General features: G+C 47.8%; 1 protein-coding gene across 7 annotated transcripts in view; it reads right to left on the bottom strand.

The window, feature by feature from the left end:
- Positions 1-20231, bottom strand: part of CUX1 (cut like homeobox 1) — a 366772-nt gene that overhangs the window by 192971 nt on the left and 153570 nt on the right. For all 7 annotated transcript variants that reach the window (XM_088833169.1, XM_088833168.1, XM_055410115.2 and 4 more), the window contains exon 3: positions 1984-2031. In XM_088833169.1, coding sequence (XP_088689295.1) covers positions 1984-2031 — 48 coding nt within the window. The remainder of the gene's footprint in view (positions 1-1983; positions 2032-20231) is intronic.

The following is a 20231-nucleotide window of genomic DNA, read 5'->3' as shown; positions in this document are numbered from 1 at the left end:
AAAAAAAAAGAAAACAAAGATGAGGACGTGGAGAGAGTGTCTATATTAAAAGAGAAATGCAAATACCCCCTAAATGTAATGCAGAGCAGTTATAAAAGATATTTTGGGGGCAACTGGGGAAATATGATTTTGGGTAGAACATTAGATATTATGAAATTCATGTTATTTTCCCAGCTGTGATACGCAGGGTTAAAGTATGACAGTTACAGAAACACAGTATCATTTGAAACGCCCTTGAATTTAGGAGGTGTCCATGCAGCTGAGGGCGTGACCACCTCCACTCTCTGCAACTCACTTTCAAACGCTAAGCACAAGGTGCGGGGAGGGGTGCAAACGTGGCATGACGTTCACAGGTGAGGAAGTCTGGGTAAAGAGGGCTCAGCTGTTCACTATCCCCAGCCTTTCTACTAATACTTGCATGTAGATTAGAAATTGTTCAGAAAGGAAGGAAAAGCAAGCAAATAACAGAAAGGGCATCCTGAGCTACTTCAGCCAGAGAAATACTAAGCTGATGGGTCTCACAAAAGCTGCTGAACAGGTAGAAGGAGAGATCAGGTCACACGTGGGCAGGTGTAAGGTGACGGCTTTACTGAGAACGAGGGTGTGGAGATATAATTCTGAGGAAAGGGCAATTCAAGTCCTTCTGAGACCTAGTGTACTGATGTCCTTCTGTGTCTCAGGGAGCCAAGCACGGGGCAGGGTGGTGGTGGCGGGGGGGCACTTTCCTGCAGCAGGAAGTTATCAACAGGGAGAGGAGCCCGTCTGCCCGGCTCTCAGATCTGTGGCCACCACAGCTGCAGTGTGGCTGCTGCTCCCACACATGTCACTTGCTGTCCTGCAATCTCCTCTGTGGCCTCCGCCGCTGTCCTCTGCAGCCTCTGCTGTCATCCGAGTGCTGTAGAGTCTGCCCAGTGGCAGCCCTAGTCTCCCGCTCCCCAGCCTCCTGCAGGACAATCTGCCTGCCGGCTCTCATCTCTTCTGAACTCATCCCCTCACCTCCCCCCATCCTGCCCTTCCCCAGGCTCTCTGAGAGTTGGGAAGTTGCAGGAACACAAGATTTCTGAGATCCCATCAGCATGGGTTCTTTACAGCAGGGGTCCCCAACCTCTGGGATCTAATGCCTGATGATCTGAGATGGAGGTGATGTAATAATAATAGAAATAAAGTCATAATAAATATAATTTGATTGAATCATCATGAAACCATCTCCCCTATCCCGGTCCATGGAAAAATTGTCATCCGTGAAACTGGTCCCTGGTGCCAAAAAGGTTGGGAACTGTCCTCGCAAATATTACAGCACTATCATTCCCAATGGAGGAGGCAGAGAGGGAATAATTCCCCCACACAAACACCATTTCTGGTTTTCTGAAATTCACCAAGTGTCCACACAGAGAGTGGAGAAGGAGCTGGCATGTCACCCACCTGGACCACCTGCCTTCTTGGTGCATGGGCAGCATTAAGGGTGCACAGGTCTCAGGTGACTGGCCACCCACCTGCCACCTTGCTGACCCTTCTCTGGAAGGATTCTTTAGAAAACGTTCCTCCTACCGAGCCCCAAACCACCCATCGTGGCTTCTGCCTGTGAAGTTCCTTTTCCACCCGGGGCCGTGCACCAAGGCATCAGACTGATGCAGCGTGTCCTTCTGCACAGGAAGCCTCGGGGTGGGAGCCTCAGAACAGCTCAGGGGACCCGTGAGCTCCAAGGCTGGGGTGGGAACAAGCCTACTCCAACGGGGGATGTGTGACAAGCCAGCTGCTGCCCCCCAGATTCCGCTGCCCCTTCTGACATCCTGAACCCCACCTCCCCTCCCATGTGGGCTTTAACAGCGGACTCAGTGGAAACATCACTTTGAGGATGATGGGTTGGTGTGGCTGTGGAGGCTGCCTCTGAGTAAGCACTTTTGTGCCGGTGGCACGTGAAGAAAGCGTGATGAACGCGAAGGTGCCTCTAACAGGGGATGTAAAAGAAACCCAAACGCTTACCTCGCCTTGGAAGCTCTTCAGCAGCGGCGCTACCTGCTTGCGCAAATCCTGGGGCGAGAAGGTGGGTCAGGAAGAGCCATCGGAGGAGAAAAGAGAAGGGAAACATTTGTTAAGGTCTTCTAAGAGTTCAGTGCTGTTTTCTGTTACATAAAGCAATCCCGATGCCTCTCCTGGATCATCCCCTCCCTCATACAACACAAATCATGCCAACTGTGCCCCTTAGCTTAAATGAACTCACTCAGGACTTCCCTGGTGGTCCAGTGGCTAAGATTTTGTGCTCCCAATGCAGGGCACTCGGGTTCAATTCCTGATCACCTGGTCATCGGGAAGCAAGGGGTGAAGAGCAAGAATCAGAAGTAGGAGAATCAGGAGAACACAGATTGAGAGGAGGTTGTATCAAGAGGGAAAAGGTATTTGTATTGAACGTTGCCACAGACACCAGGCCTGAGAACTCCACTCGGTGGAATGTCCAGGTAGTGCTGAGTGCAGCTGAGTAGAGTCACAGGCTGGAAACTGACCTGCAGGGGGCTGAGGGGGACCCGGGTGTGAGGGAGAGGCTGCAGGGACTGTGCAGGGAGAAGGAGGGGGATGAGGTTTGGGGAGCCCCACAGGGAAGGGGGTTGCAGGTAGAAGTTAACGAGTTACCACTTGGACAGGGCCTACATCAGTGAGGGGCTTCAGATACAGGGCATTCATTGCTTTCCACAGTCACTCTGCCAACCAAAGGGACTGGTACCCACACGTCATGGACAGGGATGCCTGAGGCTCAGAAGGGGAGGGAGGCGTGTCCAAGGTTGCACAGTGGGGAAGAGTCAGGATGTGAATCCAGAGCTCTCTCCAGGGGCCCACATGGAGATTAATAAAGGAATCACCTCAGCTGGGTGTGGCACAGGGATGACAGCCGGAGGCCACCTGGACAGCAACACGGTGGGGGTGTGGGGGCGGTACACATGGACCATTCAGAAGGCTTGTAACGAACAGGCCCAGACTCAGAGGGGAAATGGTGAGGCTGGATGGGGTCATGGCCTGTGAGAGCTGGTGGTGCCAAGGCATTTGAGACCCTGTGTAGAGCGGAAGACGGAGAGCTCCAGGGGGTGGGGGGCGCCTTTGGGTACAGGTACCAGGAGTCCTGGCGCTCAGGCCACAAACGGTGCTTCTTACGAGACTTGCGCCAGGACCGCTCCAAGCCCCACCAGCCTGCACAGGCGGCCAGCCTCCAGGGAACACCAGCCTTGGAAAGCTCAGGAGATGGCAGAAGTATTTCCAGAGGACTCCAGTGCAGCAGGAGAAAGACTCATGCCGCTCATAACGATAGTAAATAAACTGCTCTCTGTTGCCCCTGGTCTAAACCAGCCCATATATTTCAGAAATCCTGTCTTTGGGCATATTCGTGTCTCCTGACAGACCTGCTAAAACAGCCCTTAAAGATACTAAAGCTGGATGTGTTTGTACTCAAGCACACACAGCTATCTGAAAACAGTGGAGGACAAAAAAAAAGGCACTAAATATTCACAACCATATACACACAAAGTGATGTCACCAGCTAAAAAAAAAAATCTATTCCCATTTTTTTTTTTGCGGGGGGGAGGCAGTCTGAGAAATTCCTAAAACCAACACTGCTACCTCCAAATATCACCTGGTTGACTTCTGATCCGTGGGCGGCTCTGTCATGGGTTAATGAGGACATGATGCAATGCATTGTCCTTTAAGAACAGAGTGGACTTTACTGTCTGGACAGCACCAGAAACTATAGGCTCTGTCACCCCTGGTCATCACAGGCAGCCACATGCCCTTCTCTGCAACCGCAAACTGAAGAAAAAGGGGTCCAGGCCGCTCAACAGCACACTGGCGTGAGAGCGAGTTAGGGAAACTATAGGCTCTGTCACCCCTGGTCATCACAGGCAGCCACATGCCCTTCTCTGCAACCACAAGCTGAAGAAAGAGGGGTCCAGGCCGCTCAACAGCACACTGGCGTGAGAGGGAGAGTTAGGGAATTAATAGAAGGTCCCCAAAGTTTTTTAGCCTCATGACACTTAATTCAGTGACAGTTTTTCAGCACTGTTTCAAATTTTCTTCAGTTCTGCATCATTTATTGAGCAGAAAGCAGCAAACATCTTAACACGCAGAGAGCAATGCCCTTGAGATTATTAATATCGGATGTCTGTTGGCAAAGCCAGAGAACTGCATTGCAACCTTCTCTCCCCTGAGCATGTTGCAAATAATAAGTGATGTTTATCAAGAGATGCTTCTATGTGAAAAGGATTTTCATTATTCTCCAAGCCACTGATTCACAGTTCTGGTTTTTGTGTGTGTGTGTTTTTTTAGATCAGAAAACTGAACAGCAAAATGCCATTGAGGAATTTTCTATCTAATGACTATCGCTGGAGAAACCGGTCTGACTTAAAAGCGAAACAGAAATAAAATGATGAAATCACCACGCAGCTTTCAGTCACACCTGCGAGGTGTCAGCGAGAGACACAAGACACACAGTCCTTGAATCCAGATGGTCTGAATCTTTGACTTTCTGCCCATTCTGAGCACTTGGGTGGTCTCTGGGAGGCTCTCTTCCCTCTCTGGGGCCTGGCACTCCCAGCTTTCATCACACTTCTCCTGTCCACACTGACACACGATGCCAGGGCCAGCGTCACAGAATCTCACACTGTGGATTCAGCTGGGGGCCACCCCGGGGCCCACCTCTGAGTCTTGCAAAGAATAGTGCCCAGGACAAAGCTGTTTAGCTTTGAAAGGACAAGCAGATGAAGGGGAACAGCCAGGACTCACGTGTAAACAAAAGGAGGCTGTAAATCACAAATACATCATCCAAGTCATAAAACGATCTCCATTTCCAGAAGATTCAAAACTCCAGATTTTCCAGGATGTTTTTCTCAACTTTATAACGCCCTTTCCCCTTTGCTTCTCTGTAACTCAGGTGTGTTTTCTCTTGAACGACTCTGCCTATGTTGAGCACCAGGAACAGAGTGGAGGATAGGTGTTAAAGGGCCCCTTCTCTGGTTCTCCTGTGGTTGCCAGCACCCCTGACCTGGTATGGGTACAGCAGCCGTTAGGGACCCAGACCAGCAGCATCCTCAGAAGTGGCTTCATCCCTTTGGCTTCTGTTTCAGAACCACCTCAGTCCGGGGTAACCCTCAGCCTTTTCTGCTTCGGGGTTTTGGCTCACATTTCCTGCACTGCATCCAGGTAGGGAAGGGAGTTTAACAATTGACAGGGGCCAGGCAAAAATATAAGCCTGTTGTTTGTTGTTGTTCAGTCACTCAGTCGTGGCTGACTTTGTGACCCCGTGGACTACAGCATGCCAGTTTTCCTGTCCTTCACTATCTCCCGGAGTTTGCTCATTCCAGTGAGTCGATGATGCCATCCAACTGTCTCAATCTCTGTTGCCCCCTTCTTCAGCCCTCAATCTTTCCCAGCATCGAGTTTTTTTTCAATGAGTCGGCTCTTCATATCAGGTGGCCAAAGTACTGGAGCTTCAACTTCAGCATCAGTCCTTCCAATGAATATCCAGGGTTGATTTCTTTTAGGATTGACTGGTTTGATCTCCTTGCAGTCCATGGCACTCTCAAGAGTCTTCTCCAGCACCACAGTTAGAAAGCATCAATTCTTCAGCACTCTGCCTTCTTTATAGTCCAATCCTCACATCTGTATATGACTACTGGAAAAACCATAGTTTTGACTATATGGAACTTTGTCAGCAAAGTGATGTCTCTGCTTTTTAATACGCTGTCTAGGTTTGCCATAGCTTTTCTTCCAAGGAGCAAGCGTCTTTTAATTTCATGGCTGCAGTCACCGTCTGCAGTGATTTTGGAGCCCAAGAAAATATAAGCCTGGCCAGGATTTAAAACCCTAGGAAGCGTTTCTCAATGAGGAGGTTCTGTGCTACACACCCACCCAGGGCTGAAAATATCTCCAAATGAGTTCACTAATCCTTCCTCATTACTCAGGTTTCAAAGTAAGGAAATTCTGACTTGAAAGTGTTTTAGGTGTTTATTTAAAGAAAATCATTGTATAATATAGCTTATTTCACTAACCTTGATACTGTCAAATGTAAGAGGTACTGTTATACCACAGAAAGAGAAAAAATGCTGCTTATTCAACTGTGATATCATTTCATCCTCACTCTGATTTGAACACGGTGCAATGTGTTAAAGTGTATGCATTATAAAACCGATAAGATATGATCACAAGATTAACTAAAGTTAAAATAGGTCCCAAGTTGTTTATTTTTAATTGATGTGGTCTACATTTTAGGTAGTGCAGCTGTTTTGGGTTGTTTTTTTTTTTTTTTTAAAGGGCTGTTGTCTTTTAGAGATATATACTAAAATGTTTATGGATGAAATAAGATTTTTGTTTCAAAATAATTCAATGGGGGAGATAATGGGGGACCATAAGGATGACATAAGTGCGTGTTGATGAATAGATGATTATTATAGACGGAAGGTGGGTTCAGTAATTCTTCACCTTTTCTCATGTATGTCTGAAATATGAAAGCTTTTCAAGGCACCATATTTCACTCTTTGGACACCTTCAACTGACCGATCACACAGAATAGACAGAGAGGAAAGGAGGGAAATGAGGGGTGAGGGACTGTTGCTCCTAAGTTATAATACAGCCAAGCAACTAAATAATTGTATCCTTCATCAGGTTAACCTGGAAATGTGGGGTCGTCTGGTTCAATCTCCTGCTCCAGGTAGGAGACCTGTGGTGTCCTGGCCAAATGGCTCCCCTTCCCAAGGCCACTCTCTCTCTCCCGGATGGAATGCTGATGTTCAGAGGGAAGCTGTCCTGAGCACAAATAACGTCATTACTAAAGCAGTCTGTTGGTAAATAGTTCACTCAAAAAAAAAAAAAAAAGATCAGATTCAAGGCAATTGCACGGACTTGCTTAATAATGTGTTTTCTTAGTGGGAGGTCAGAGCAGCAGTTCCTTACAGCCCTGGGTCTACCAGGGGCGCACAGATGGCCACGCCTTCCTCTTTAGAGCCTGGAGATGGAGCCCTGCAGGTATCTGAGGGCTCAGCTCATCTCCTTTCCACACCCTATTCTGGACCAAGAGCTACTCTCCCCACAGCTGTCTAACAAATCTCACAGAGCCTTCCTGCCCAGAGTCCTCCCTCCACGGTCTCGTTTCTCTCCCGTTTGGGACAGACAGTGTTGCTCCAAGTCCCCACCAGTGTCTCTAACGCTGTCTGCTTCCATGACTTGCGTTGTATTGAGGAGCACCGAAAAAGCCCTCAGTCACGTTGGAACAGAGTTCTAGAGAAGAAGAAAGGAGGAATGGGACCCTCCTAATGGCCATAGGACAATACCCACTGTGTCTCCTGGCGACCTTGGCTACCCCAGGATAAAAGTTCTAAAGAGCTTTACAATGTGAAATGCAAATAGTCAGATTTTAGACACTAGATATACAGATTATAGAGATGCCAGATGGGACTATTTGAATGGGGTAGATTCTTTTTAAATCAAGAAACTTCCATACATGGTGTTTTCATAAAGAGAAATGCAAAAAAGTTTGATTTCAGAAATGGGGTCCATCATTAATAAATACATTAAAACATTGTAAATACACTGTTAGATATAGGTAGTGCAGTTTAACAACTGCAACTTTGCTAAAAAGTAATAGTAGCAAATAGGTGATTTTTTTCAGCCGAGACATTTAATCCAACTGAAAGGAGAAAATGACCCTCTTTCTACAACTTAAAGCCAAAACGCTGAAGACATATTGTTTAAAAGCATGGAGCTACTGATTCTTCACTCTGATGTCCTTGGGATTCTAAAATACCCTGCTGATGGCTGAATAGTCCTTATTAATAAAGAAAAACCCACCAGTGTGTCATGTCTAGGGCCAGTTTTCTTATTCACTGTAATGTAACAATCTGCTTTATTGATAAGCCATCTCTTTCAAAAATAACCTCTCGGCATACTTGTTAAGTGTATTTTTATAAAGTCTTGATGGCACCAATGAGGGAATCACAATTATCTACAAAAGAGAGATATTTCTCGGTACTTGTGTCACTGAAGATGGCTGAATTCTCCCTTTATCGTGTACACAGGAGCACATACCAGGAACGCAGCTTTTCAAGACCATATATATTGTGTGACCAACAGATTGTAGAACTCAGTGCAAAATGCAGTTCAGTGAAAAGAGAAGTTTCTCTTTGTTCCAGGATCCTGAAACCTTTGCTTCCCATCTCATCATCCGAAGATGAGTCATGGGGCTCTCAAAGGAGCACCCTACTTCTGGTTACTTTTATAGATATACACAGGCTCCTTCCAGTCTTTGTGATAGAAGACAGTAATTTTAAATGGCATTTAAACTGAAGTGTTAAATAAAAAATATCTTTCTATACAACAGCAGACGGTATATCCTGGCAATTTCTCAAAGATTTTAGTTCACAGATTTGAGAAAATTCCATTAGCTTTAATTATTTATCAGCAGTCAATTTAGATTACTGTTCTTGACCTATTTTTACAGTGTATGGGCCACCCAGCAATGAAATAAATGAATAGTCCTTTTCTACAATGGTTGATTTTTCTGAGATAATAGAAATCGAGTCTAAAGCAGGAATGAAACCCCAAACATGTAATTACCACAATATATAACCTGCCACGCTGCCTTTGTAGCTGGATAGAATGCACATCTTTGTGAGTTTTTTGGTTATTAAATAAGATTATCTTGAAAGGGATAAACTCACTCATGTTATAATTTCTTCCCATTTAAATTTCTTTGCTCCATTTAAAACATGTTCTGTATCTTGGCAGAAAAGCTCTAATACTGATGGATGTGCCTTCAGCGCTGTGCCTAATAAAACTGTGTAATGGGAAGGCCCGGCTCTGTGGGGCTGAATGGAGGGGAGCTTGTGCACGGCTTGAGTGGAGGGCTCCTGGCACTGAGCAGAGAGAGCCAGCTGAGGGCACCCGCGGGCAGAGGACGGAGGGAGACCCAAGGAGCCAGGCGAAGGGGAGGACCCCTGAGCTCCTGGGGGACAGCAAGTGGTGGGGGAACTTAGATGATGAACAGGGGCAGGTTTATCAGGTCGGTGATGCCTGAACCTGGCCCAAAGGTGATGAAGGCTGAGGACGGTGCCCAGGACATGGATTTGAGATACACGGAGGTCCTGGTTTGAAGGTAGCACATGGCCTCAGCTCAGTGATACAGCAGAGCCTGAACACTCCTAAGAATGGAATCTGGGACTCCTGGCTTCTCCCTCAGACTCTTCCAGGGGTGCATGAGGTCAAAACTATTTTTGCCGTTTTCCTTTCCAGTGTCATTCTCACACAGATGAATGGTGGAGTTACCCAGACACTGCATGCCAGATGAGGTCATCACCCTAAAGAGATGGCATGTGTGCTTGTGACGTCCTGGGTTTTAAACACATCTTTTTTGAATCTCTAACACAGTCACTACTGATCAATATGCACACGGACACAAACACTCTCTGGGAATCCTCAATATTAAGAGATCAAGATGTTTGGAAATGGCAACTTTAAGGTTTTTTAGTCTGAGAGTGGAGAATGGCTCCTCATCCAGAGGTCAAGGCTGTGGATCCACTGATGACCGGATGAGTTCTGTGAAGCAGCTGGGACAGCCATGCACCTTTGGGCCCTCCCCTGCATCTCGCGGCATGTGGCTCTTCTGGCCTGGGCTGGCGACGTGCCTCTTGGTGGCGCAGGGACTTCCTGCAGGATTTTTGGTGGCCAGGGGTTCAGAGGTGAGGCCCAGAAGGAGGCCATCTCAGGTCCCTCTGATTCTCTAATTACATCTGACTGGCCTGATTTCAAAATATTCTTCCAGGTTGCTTTCCGCATAAATGCTCGTTTCTAAACCTTACATTTTATTTCAGAACTTTAAAAATACTGCTGAGATTTGTTTATGGATCTGAACAATAGGTTCTGTGCTTGTCAAAGAGAAGAGCTACATATTATACACATAATCTATTACAAATCTATCTGAGCATTTACTGCATGCTGTGAATGAGCTGGTCGTGGTCCCTGTCCCCCTGGGGCTTACCTCCCAGTTCAAGTGAGCACCAAGTCTAGACAGATATCAGAAGACGTTTTTTTAACATGAAAAAATACGTATTTATTTATTTGGTGTGCTGGGTTTTAGTTGCCGCACAAGGGATCTTCGATCTTAGTTGTGGCACACAGGATCTTAGTTCCCTTACCAGAGATCGAACCTGAGCCCCCTGCATTGGGAGTGCAGAGGCTAAGGCACTGGACCACCAGGGAAGTTCCCCCAAAGCAGACTGTTGACTCCATTCACACACACTCTGACTACATTCCTGGGGCTACTGATGGTGCCAGGCCCAGAGGAAACACTGTGAACCTTATGGACTGAATAAGTAAACACCAGAAGCTCTTCCCAGACAGAGCACCACAATGACCCTTCATGGGACCTGCTGCAAAGGGGATCCATGTGCCAGACGGGACGTGCCCAAGATGCCTTTTTACCCTGGGACTCTCCAAAAGGAAGTGTGACTCCCACTGCCCTGCACCCCACTCCCCCACTGTGTCATGTACTCTGGATCTTCAGCCTTACTGACATGTAGACAAATGGGCTATGCTGGAGTAGAATGCAGATTAAGCCTTCATGAGTGCTTCTACTTCTAGGAATTCACCCATCAGGAAGATCGGAGATGCAGGCAGAGATCTACATACAAGAATGCTTAGCATGTGTTTGGAAGACAGAAAAATCAGAAATAATGTAGACGCCAATAGTAGGGGGTTACTTACTAAATAAAGTTTCGTAAAGCAATACAGTGGCGTGTTGTCTGTGTGAGTTGCTCAGGCCTGTCTGACTCTTTGCAACCCCGTGGAGCCTGTATCCTGGCAGGCTCCTCTGTCCATGGGATTTCCCAGGCAAGAATACTGGAGTGGGTAGCCATTCCCTTCTCCAGGGGAATCTTCCTGACCTAGGTCTCCTATATTGCAGGCAGATTCTTTACCATCCAAGCCACCAGGGAAGCCCTGGAGTGGCACATTAGGTAGTTGGTAAAATTATTTTTCAGAGGACAGCTTAATGTCATGGAGTAACACATATGACTGCCATCTGTTCAACAAGTATTTGTTGAGCAGTTATTATAGGCTCTCAGACACTGCTCCAGGTGCTCCTCCGGTGAGAAGCAAAATCAGTGGGTCCCTGTGCCTCGTAGGGTGCCGGTCGAGTAGGGGGAGGGCACTTCATGTGGTCAGCACATGAAGAGGAGGCACGCAGTGCTGTGGGCACACTTATGACGCAGGCCCGGCTGGGTCTGTGGGCACGTCCTGCAGGACAGAGGAAGGGGCCCCTGAGGATCTGGAGGATGATTAAAGGTGAAATGGGGAGAAGGGAGGGGGAAAGAAGCCACAGACTACAAGATGGGTTTACAGTTTGATCCCCACGTTGTAAAAATGAATAAATGCACACCTGTAGGTGTTTGGAAAAGGATGGTGAGAACTCTATCAGTGTTAAATGGTGGATTGAGTGGGATTATGGTTTATTTTTTACTTCCTTGGTTTTAAGTAAATTGTATCCTTTAACCTCAAGAGTGTTGTTTTTTAAAATTAAGGATGGAGACTGAGTGATAGTTGAAAAAAGTAAGATCACTTCAAGGTTTACACAGCAATGGGGATACCCCCTGCCTGCTGCGGCTCTGTGATGGCAGAGTCCCTGACACAGAGCTGTGCACATGGCCAAGCAAAAGGCCGGGCATAATTTCAGCCTGTGCACCGCTCATAAAGAAAATAAATACGGTACCTGCTGATGCATAGCTAAACTAGACACAGATCTCCAAAGGAGAATTATTTCATAAGGACAACAAATATTAGCAGGAAGCCTACTGGTCCATCATATGTTTTACATTTTTTCATTTATATAAAATATAATACCATGGTGCTGGTGGGGGGGGGGGAGAACCATGCTACAAATGGCACATACAGAATAATCTCTATTGATTTAACATATGTAATATTTATGAACCTAAAAAGATTAGAAAGATCTAAAGCAACAATGCTAACATTTATGTCTTGGATTACAGGTGATTTATTACTATCTTCTTTACGCTATATGCAAATTTCTGTGATGAACATTCATAGTTTTTGTAATCAGAAGATGAAGTCTCAGATCTCAGACAGTACTGGGGACACTTAAAACATCATCTCAAACCAGCACCAAAGGGGCAGAACAGTCCCCACGCAAACCCTCCCCACCCTGCCACAGACCCTGGACTCAGAAGGCAAATCATAAAACAAAGACAGATATCGCCAAGAAGATAAAAAAAGATTTAAAATCAGATTGCATACAGAATGGATAAACAATAAGGTCCTACTATACAGCACAGGGAATTATATTCAATATTCTGTCATAAACCAAAATGGAAAAGAATGTTTCGAAAAGAATGTATATACCTGCATCACTTTGCTGTACAGCAGAAATTAACACAACATTGTAAATCAACTATATTTCAATTTAAAAAAAAATCAGATTGTAAACCTATTCTTTTCCAGTCCTGATCTCAGTTTTCTTTGTTTCCCCACCTGAAGGCCTTACTTCAAGTTTATTCATCACTTGTATGCAACGAGCTTACCTAAGACTAAGCAGCACAGAAAAGATATACCTTTGTCTTGGCTTAATAATCAGTACATATTTTTTTAATTAATATTTACTTGCTTCACAGAGTTGCTCAGAGGAATAATTAAAAATACACGATGGGAAAATCTACTTGCAGATGCAGGGCACACTCTAAATGTTTCCTCAGACACTTCTGTAGACACACAAATGGAAACAGAGGCAGGATCCTTCAGCCACAGAGTCCTGGGCTTTAGCAGTAGAACAAGGTTCCTGGTGACACCCGGGCAACCAGAAGACCCCACAGTCAAGCGATCCAAACAGGGATCTTATAATTTTCACATGCATTTTTTTATTTCTGGAAAATACTACAGAGCCATGGACACATGAAATGCAGACCATAATTTCTTAACTTCTAAATGGAATTATTTATATCATATGGCTGAAAACCAAGTCTAAGGAACATGTGACTCAGTGGTAACGGGGGAATTTAAACCTTTGGAATCAGACTTGATGTTTCAAGCTGCTCAGAGGCTTCCCGAGGGGTCACCCCGACCTAGCAACTGAGGAGAAATACCAGCTTCCAGAGCACAGGGGCACTCCTGGGGGCCTCCTGGTCCACGTGCACTGCGGCATCCCCCACTGCAGGCTGGCACGCTCTGGGGAGGGGACCTGACGCCACTCCAGCAAAGGAGGTTCACGCAAGGGCACTGAAGAGGTGCCTCCTTAGTTCCACCCAGGCTTATCCAGCAGGCCCTCAGAGACCCCAGAGGTCAGGCCTGAGGGTTATGATGCCTGGCGAGGGCAGGGAGGAGAGGAGAGCTGCCCATCCTGCTGATTAAGCTGTGGCCTCGATGGGACTCCCCTGGCAGTTCGGTGGTTAAGAATCCATGCTTCCACTTCAAGGGGCATGGGTTCGACTCCTGGTCGGGAAACTAAGATCCTGCATGCTGAATGGTTCAGCCACAAAAAACAACTCTTTGAACTTCTAAGAGAGATTTCCTTTCTATATTCCTCCAGCCATCTATAGGTAGCTTCCTTAAACAAATATATTTTTCTGCTATGCCTCCTATAGAATTCTGTGCAAAAAAAAAACCAAAGCTGTGGCCTCAAGGCCCAAAGATGATTTCATCCACTGACTCTCTCCCTCTGGTTGGTCTGCACAGCCCGAGGACCATGTCTAAAACATCTTCTTGTACACCTAACTTTGCAGTTCCTAAGCATATGAGTCATTTCAAAATTAGCACATTTCGGACGTCCAAGGTGGGATGGGATGGCCGGTGTGGGACAGGATGACCGTGCTGCGGGAGCGGAGGGACAGCCAGTGTCCCTCACGCTTGCTCTCTGGGATGCGGTCACGTAGCTCCTACAGGAGCAGGAGCAGTGGCCTGCTGGGGAGTCCAGGCAGCTTGGGCTGCTGCCGGGAGCTGTGCTGTGGGCCTGGACGGCAGGAACCAGGCACAGCTCAGAAATCGAGAGCTGGAAGGAGGTACGGGTTTGTGATCCTGTCCTGGAGACGGAGCCACGGAGTAACATCTACCTCCTTAACAGATGACAGCAGGAAGGGTGTGCCCATGAGCAGCTGGGCAAAGAAAGCCCAGACCCCTCCGTTTCTGACGAACCTGAGTCGACAAAATCTAGAAAAATGACTAACACTTAGAGGGTGAGTCTCCTCGTAAACGAATAGCTTCCAAATGCTTTTGGAATGCCTCTTTCTCAGGCCTGTTACCAAACACTAACTTTGACAGAGTCCTGGAATTTTCTTTTGAATACACAGCATGGCTTCTTTGTAGCAAAACAATTCAGGAAAGAGATACAGTTTAACAAATTCTATATCTCTTGGCTGGAGCTCTCAGGCCTGCTGATGAATCACTGAGAAGTCCATAAATGCCAAGAGTGTCTGCTTGGACTTCATTATTACCATATATGGCAAATATACATCTATTTATCTCCCAGCATCTCAAGTTGAGCTTTGGCCTTTTTCTTACCTTATTATTGTTCTTAAAATTTCTCTTGGTCTACAGCTTGGCCACACAAGACAGAGCTGCCACTCGCAGTCCTCATAATCAAAAGCCAGGGCTGGGGTTGCTGTGTGTGTATGTGTGTGTGTGTTTTTGGTATGAGGACAAAATGTTTTACATCGGTAAATATTTGAGGTAGGTCAAAAAGTACCTAGCTATTTACATTCTTGCTACATCTTAGCTGAACAACACAGGGCTATAAGGAATTCCACAAGAATTTAACCTGAACGGGTTATCTCCCCCAAGGAATCGTGCTTCTTATCACACGTTCAGGAAATCAGTTGAGAAACAGTGGTTGGCGCTGAGTTTTTCTGACATATTCCTTAAAGAGATAAATATCAAAAATACTTTCAGGCTTCTGAAAGCTGGCTGTGGGGCAATTCCATGACTGGCTAAGAGTTTACGAATTCTCCAAGAGAAGGCTCACCACGGGCACGCGCGAGCGCACTCATTCAGTCACTCACTCACGCAGTAAATGTGCAGAGTCAAGCTTATGGAGACGCACAGATGAACGACCCCAGGTCTGCCTACCCCTGAGGACAGAGCGGGAGCAGGACACATGGGGAAGTGGGAGACGGAGGGCTCCAGGTTTCAGGGAGAGACGGCTTTGCAAGTGTGAAGTCTTCAGACATAACCTTTAGGAGATGCTGAAAGCTCCCTAAAGAGAAGTGAAGAAAACTGGCTGTAGAGCATGGGGTTCAAATATTTAGGTACCCAACCCGAGGCTGGGAAGATCTGTCTGTGGGTGTGCAGGGGAGACGAAGTTGTGACTCCATTGGCTCCTTGAGATGCTACGTAAGCAAAAAGAGTCTGCTGGGGATGAACATGTACTTGGAAGGCCACTGGGGAGTCTGCTTACAAAAGCAAATCATGCAAAACCAACTGGATGGTAACTCATGCTTAAAACTTAATGTGGTGAGGGCTTTCCTGGCGGCTCAGTGGTAAGGAATCTACCTGCTGATGCAGGAGATGTGGGTTCAATCCCTGATCCGGGAAGATCCTGTGCCACGGGGGCCAAAGAACAACTAAACCTGTGCACCAAATCTGTTGAGCCTCTGCTCTAGAGCCCAGGAGCCACAACTACTGAGCCCACCCACCGCAACTACTGAAGCCCGCCCACCCTACGGAGCCACCAAAATAAGAAGCCAGAGCACTGCAACTGGAGAGTAGCCCCCACTCACCACAACCAGAGAAAAACCCGAGAAGCAATGAAGACCCAGCACAGCCCAAAATAAATAAATAAATTGTAAAAAAATAAATAAACAATAATGACAAAAAAAAAAGTAGTGAAATTATTTTGGAATATTGTGTAGGAGAGTCCTTTCTGGAGTATTCCAAAATTACCTGTAACATAACATGTAATTTCAAATTCAAGTGTCTAGGCAAAAGAATAAAAACCTCTTCCCCTGAATCAGGAGGCATCGCTCGGTCTCCTGCCCTGATCAGATACCAGCTTCACATGACAGACCCCTCTCAGATGGGGTTCATGGACACAGCCAGAAAAGGTCACCTCTGACTCCCAGTAACAGCACCATACCCGGAAAGGGTCAGACATTTCCAGAAAGGCATCTCTTTCTGGTGGTCTTGGAGAAAAATTTCAGGGGAATGAGTGGTTTCTGCCAGGCAGGGGACCATGGAATTACACGTTCCCACCACCCCCTGCTACCTCCACGTCATGCCTGGGCTTGCAGCACCTGCTCTGATGCACCTCTTAGGATTTATTCTTTGTAACAAGAGGCTGTTCCCCTAATGTGGTGGCAAGGCTGTAAGAATAGGTGGCACCATGGATCTACTATAAAAGGATATATCCAGACAGGGGTTCCTTGAGATAAAATACCGTGTGGAGGAGTTACAGAAATAAAGTTCAATAAACTAAAAATATAATACATGCCTTGGGTCGAACAATGTAAATTGACAGTGTCTGACCGGCACCTTCCGGAAGAGTCCTCAGGTTAGCAAGTCACTGGGGTCCACACGCACAGGACCCTACAGAGCTCTGTCAGTGCTTCAGTGGGGCTGCTTCTGGACATACCCACTCTTTTCATATAGATATGCATATACGCACACACATATACACACCAACAAACCAACTACCTCATCTATACCTGTCTCCTCTTCCAGACTACATACACCCCTGGGTGTGGCCTTAGAAACAACAGATGCCCAGTACCCTATTACCTGCACACAGATTTGATTCAAGAAACGCTGTGCACACTTCAGTCACTCTGTGAAATCTCCCTTTCTTATGTAAGCATGTCTGCAAAGTCACCCTCACACAAAAAAATTCAACTTGACCTGAGCTGGAATCTCAGCTCTGCCACTGAATAGCTGAGTGAATTGGACTGCTTATTAAACTTTCACCTCCCTGCATTCAGGGCTACCTCCTGTCAGGTAGGAAGCGTGTCGCTGGCCTTATGAGAACAATGTGGAGCACACAGTAGACATCCCGGAAACATTCTTGAACGAATGGACACAGGAGGTCCTGAATGTGGCTGTGACTGTGACTGTGATGATCATGACCTTGTCCCTGTCCACGTGGGAAAAAGCTCAGAGCCCCTGAACCTCTGTACGGTCTGCAAAGTGTATGTTCCAGGCGGGCACTCAGGTACCTCACCTGATTAGACAACAAGGCTGTCATTTCTTCCCGGGAACTTAGTTGAGGGCCTGGCATTTATGGGGTGGTCCTCTCCAGGCTGCTGAGTTCCGGATGGCCACGGGCTCTCTTAAACCCCTGGATTCTCAAACTCCTCCCTACTCAGTCCCTCAGGCTGCTCAACACAGCTCATCTTCCACAGGGCTCAGCTTTCCCAAAGACTTCCAAAGGTGGTGTCTGCCTGCAAGTTTGTGGCCAGGGAAGGCTGGTTTTCTCCTGCAGTGCTACCCCAAACTCGGTGCCTTGCGCTCCTCCCCCAGGTGCCGTGGTGTGACATCCCACGCCCGTCCCGAGGGCACCTGGCGTTTCTGTGTCAGGGAATCCGGCACTGACGGCAGGCGAGGCCGCCTGCCACGTCTTCTCTTTTTTAAGAGGTCGTCCCCTGTTCTCAGAGTCTGGGTCAGAGTGAGCTTTCATTTTCAAGCTCCCCGTGTGTGCTGGAGACGTTTTCTTTATATGTTGTAACATGTACCGAAGAGAGATTAAGCTAAGTGAGGCACGCCATTCATGAAGGCTCACTGAAATTATGCCTGCTAATCTGTTAAATGGCAAGAACATTATGCAACACAAAAGGAATCTTAGTAATTCTAAAGCTTTTACCCAACGAAGAAAGTTTAACTTTACAGAAACACACACTAGAGACAAAGAAGTGCAGAAAGGCTGGCTGAGCCATGTCCCCTGCCCTGGGGTGGGGACACAGGGTGACTCCATGGCAAGAGAGAAGCGGCAGAGGGCAGAGGGCCGAGGCCAGGGCCTGGCCTGGGCCCTAACGCACTTGAATCATTTCATTTGTGAAAAGAGACTCGGCTCCCCAGTCTGGACTGAGTGGCCCAGTTGCCCCTGCAGCGCCTTTCCTTCGTGGGTCCCTTAGGGAGATGGGTGACACAGGGCCACGTCCCCCGAGGCATGCTTGGGGCCTGGCTCATGTGGGCAGCCTGGGAGAGGCGCCATACCGTGTGCTGCAGGCGCCTGGGATCATCCTTGCTGTGTAAAGAGGAAATCTGGGGCTTGGAGAGGCTGTATTTCACCTGAGGCTGTTTGGCTATTGCACAGACTTGGGGGCTGGCTGGCGCCAAAGCCGCTGCGCTGTGCTGTCTCCCAAGCAATATTTCACCCAAAGCCGCCACCGCAGCAGGCCCCGTTTTGGTGCTACACCTCGGGGAATCACTGGACCAGCTGGAGCACGTGGGCCTGGGGTCCCTGAGCTGCATTCCCTGCCTGACTGAGTGGAGCCCCGATCTCACTCCTGGCCAGGGATGAGCTGTGGTGAGTGATCAAGAACGTGGCGTGTTTCGATACGGGTGCTGCCTGGGAACCTGTGCCCGCCAGGATTTCCTACCACTGGACAGCAGTCTCTCCTCTGGAAAATGTACTCTGTTCACCTTCAGCGTGCAATCTGATCTTTGCCACATGTGAAGTCCCTACACGTGCCTTGTCTGACCATGGGTGAGGATGGGGGCCTCCCCCCAGGCGGGCAGGCTCACAGCAGAGCAAGATGGAGGACCCAGTGTTCTGGGGCCCCTCAAATGGGGACTGAGTGGCCACTCCACGTATAGAGTGGTGCATGCGGCCTGCTTCCAGTTCAAAGCCAGAAAAGGGTGGGATGGAGGAAGGGCCCAGGTGAGATATGACAGAGGCCCAGGGGAGAGGCTGCCCACTGGGCCGGGGAAGGACGCAAGGAGGAGGGTGCTTGGGAGCCAACTGAGGCTTGGACATGGAGGGAGGGGTGAGTGGGAGAGCTGAGGGGGCGACTGGGCCAGAGAGCCACTTGAGAAGCAGCTTACAGGATGAGCTGGGGTGGGAAAGCCTAGGACAGCGATTGGGAAATGGACTGTAGGCAAAGGGAATAAAACTAGGACGGGGGCAGCGGTGATGGAGAGGAAGGCCAGGGAGACGGTGTGAAGACCGATGGGGGGCAAGGCAACCAGCGCTCTGGGGGCACAGCCACGTGCCGGGAGAGGCACTGAGGACACAGACACTGAAAGGGACAGGAGCCTAAGGTCAATGAGAAAGCCAAAGGCCTGGGTGAGGGCATAACCTCAGAGAGCACAGGGTGGTCAAAAGTCAGAGGTTAAGATGGATCTGACTTTTTAACACTGTTCAGACTGAGGCAGTAAGCGGTCTGGGGATAGAGCCTGATCCTCTGGAAGGTCAGATGCAGAGGTCAGAGAGCGAAAATTGACAAGATCGGAAAGAGAGCTATTTCCTGGTGGAAAAGTGGGAAAAGAGAAGGCTCCCCTGCAGCCTCATCTCCCTGCTGCCTGGTGCCCACGTGATCCCAGGGCACAGCAGTGTCTTGTCGTGGTCTCAGCAATGGTGCTGAGCCCGACTCAGGGAATGGCTTTAATTCCATCTCTGCCACACACATCTTGTTCCAGATTAAATCACTTTCTGAAGATGAAGGGCAAAACTCATTCACTGAGAACGTTATTTTCCCTGAAACAAATGCATTTGGTCTGGATTCTGGCAGGTGCTGGGGTTCCAGGGTTCCCAGTAAGGGAAGTGTACGGTGTGTTTAGATGTCAAGAGATTCTAATAAAGTTTCCCTGTTTAAACAGTAATGAGACAACTGGCCTGGTGGTTTAAAAGAACACCTCTAAAGCTGGTCTCAATCAATGGAGGTTACCAAGTGTGCAAGTCAACCCCTGCCAATCTTTTCTTCTCAACGCTGATACTAAACGTAGGTGGCTTTTATTTCTGAAAGGCTGCAGCTCCTCCTGGGAACCTTGTTGTTCAGTCACTAACTTGTGTGCGACTCTGCGACCCCATGGACTGCAGTACCCCAGGCTTCTCTGTCCTTCACCATCTCCCGGAGTTTGCTCAGACTCATGTCCATTGAGTCGGTGATGCTATCCAACCATCTCATCCTCTGTTGCCCCCTTCTCCTCCTGCCCTCAATCTTTCCTGGCATCAGGGTCTTTTAATCCAGGAACCCTACTGCTTTCCTAGATCCGTGACCAACTACCAGACTTAAACTCCAGGGAGGGCCTTATCTTCCTGAGCTAATCTT

Source organism: Moschus berezovskii, chromosome 27 (assembly GCF_049115385.1).
Source record: "Moschus berezovskii isolate FMDL1 chromosome 27, NW_MosBer_1.0, whole genome shotgun sequence".
Lineage (NCBI taxonomy): Eukaryota > Metazoa > Chordata > Mammalia > Artiodactyla > Moschidae > Moschus > Moschus berezovskii.
Note: the sequence above shows the minus strand (reverse complement) of the source record. Positions and strands in the feature narration are given on the sequence as shown.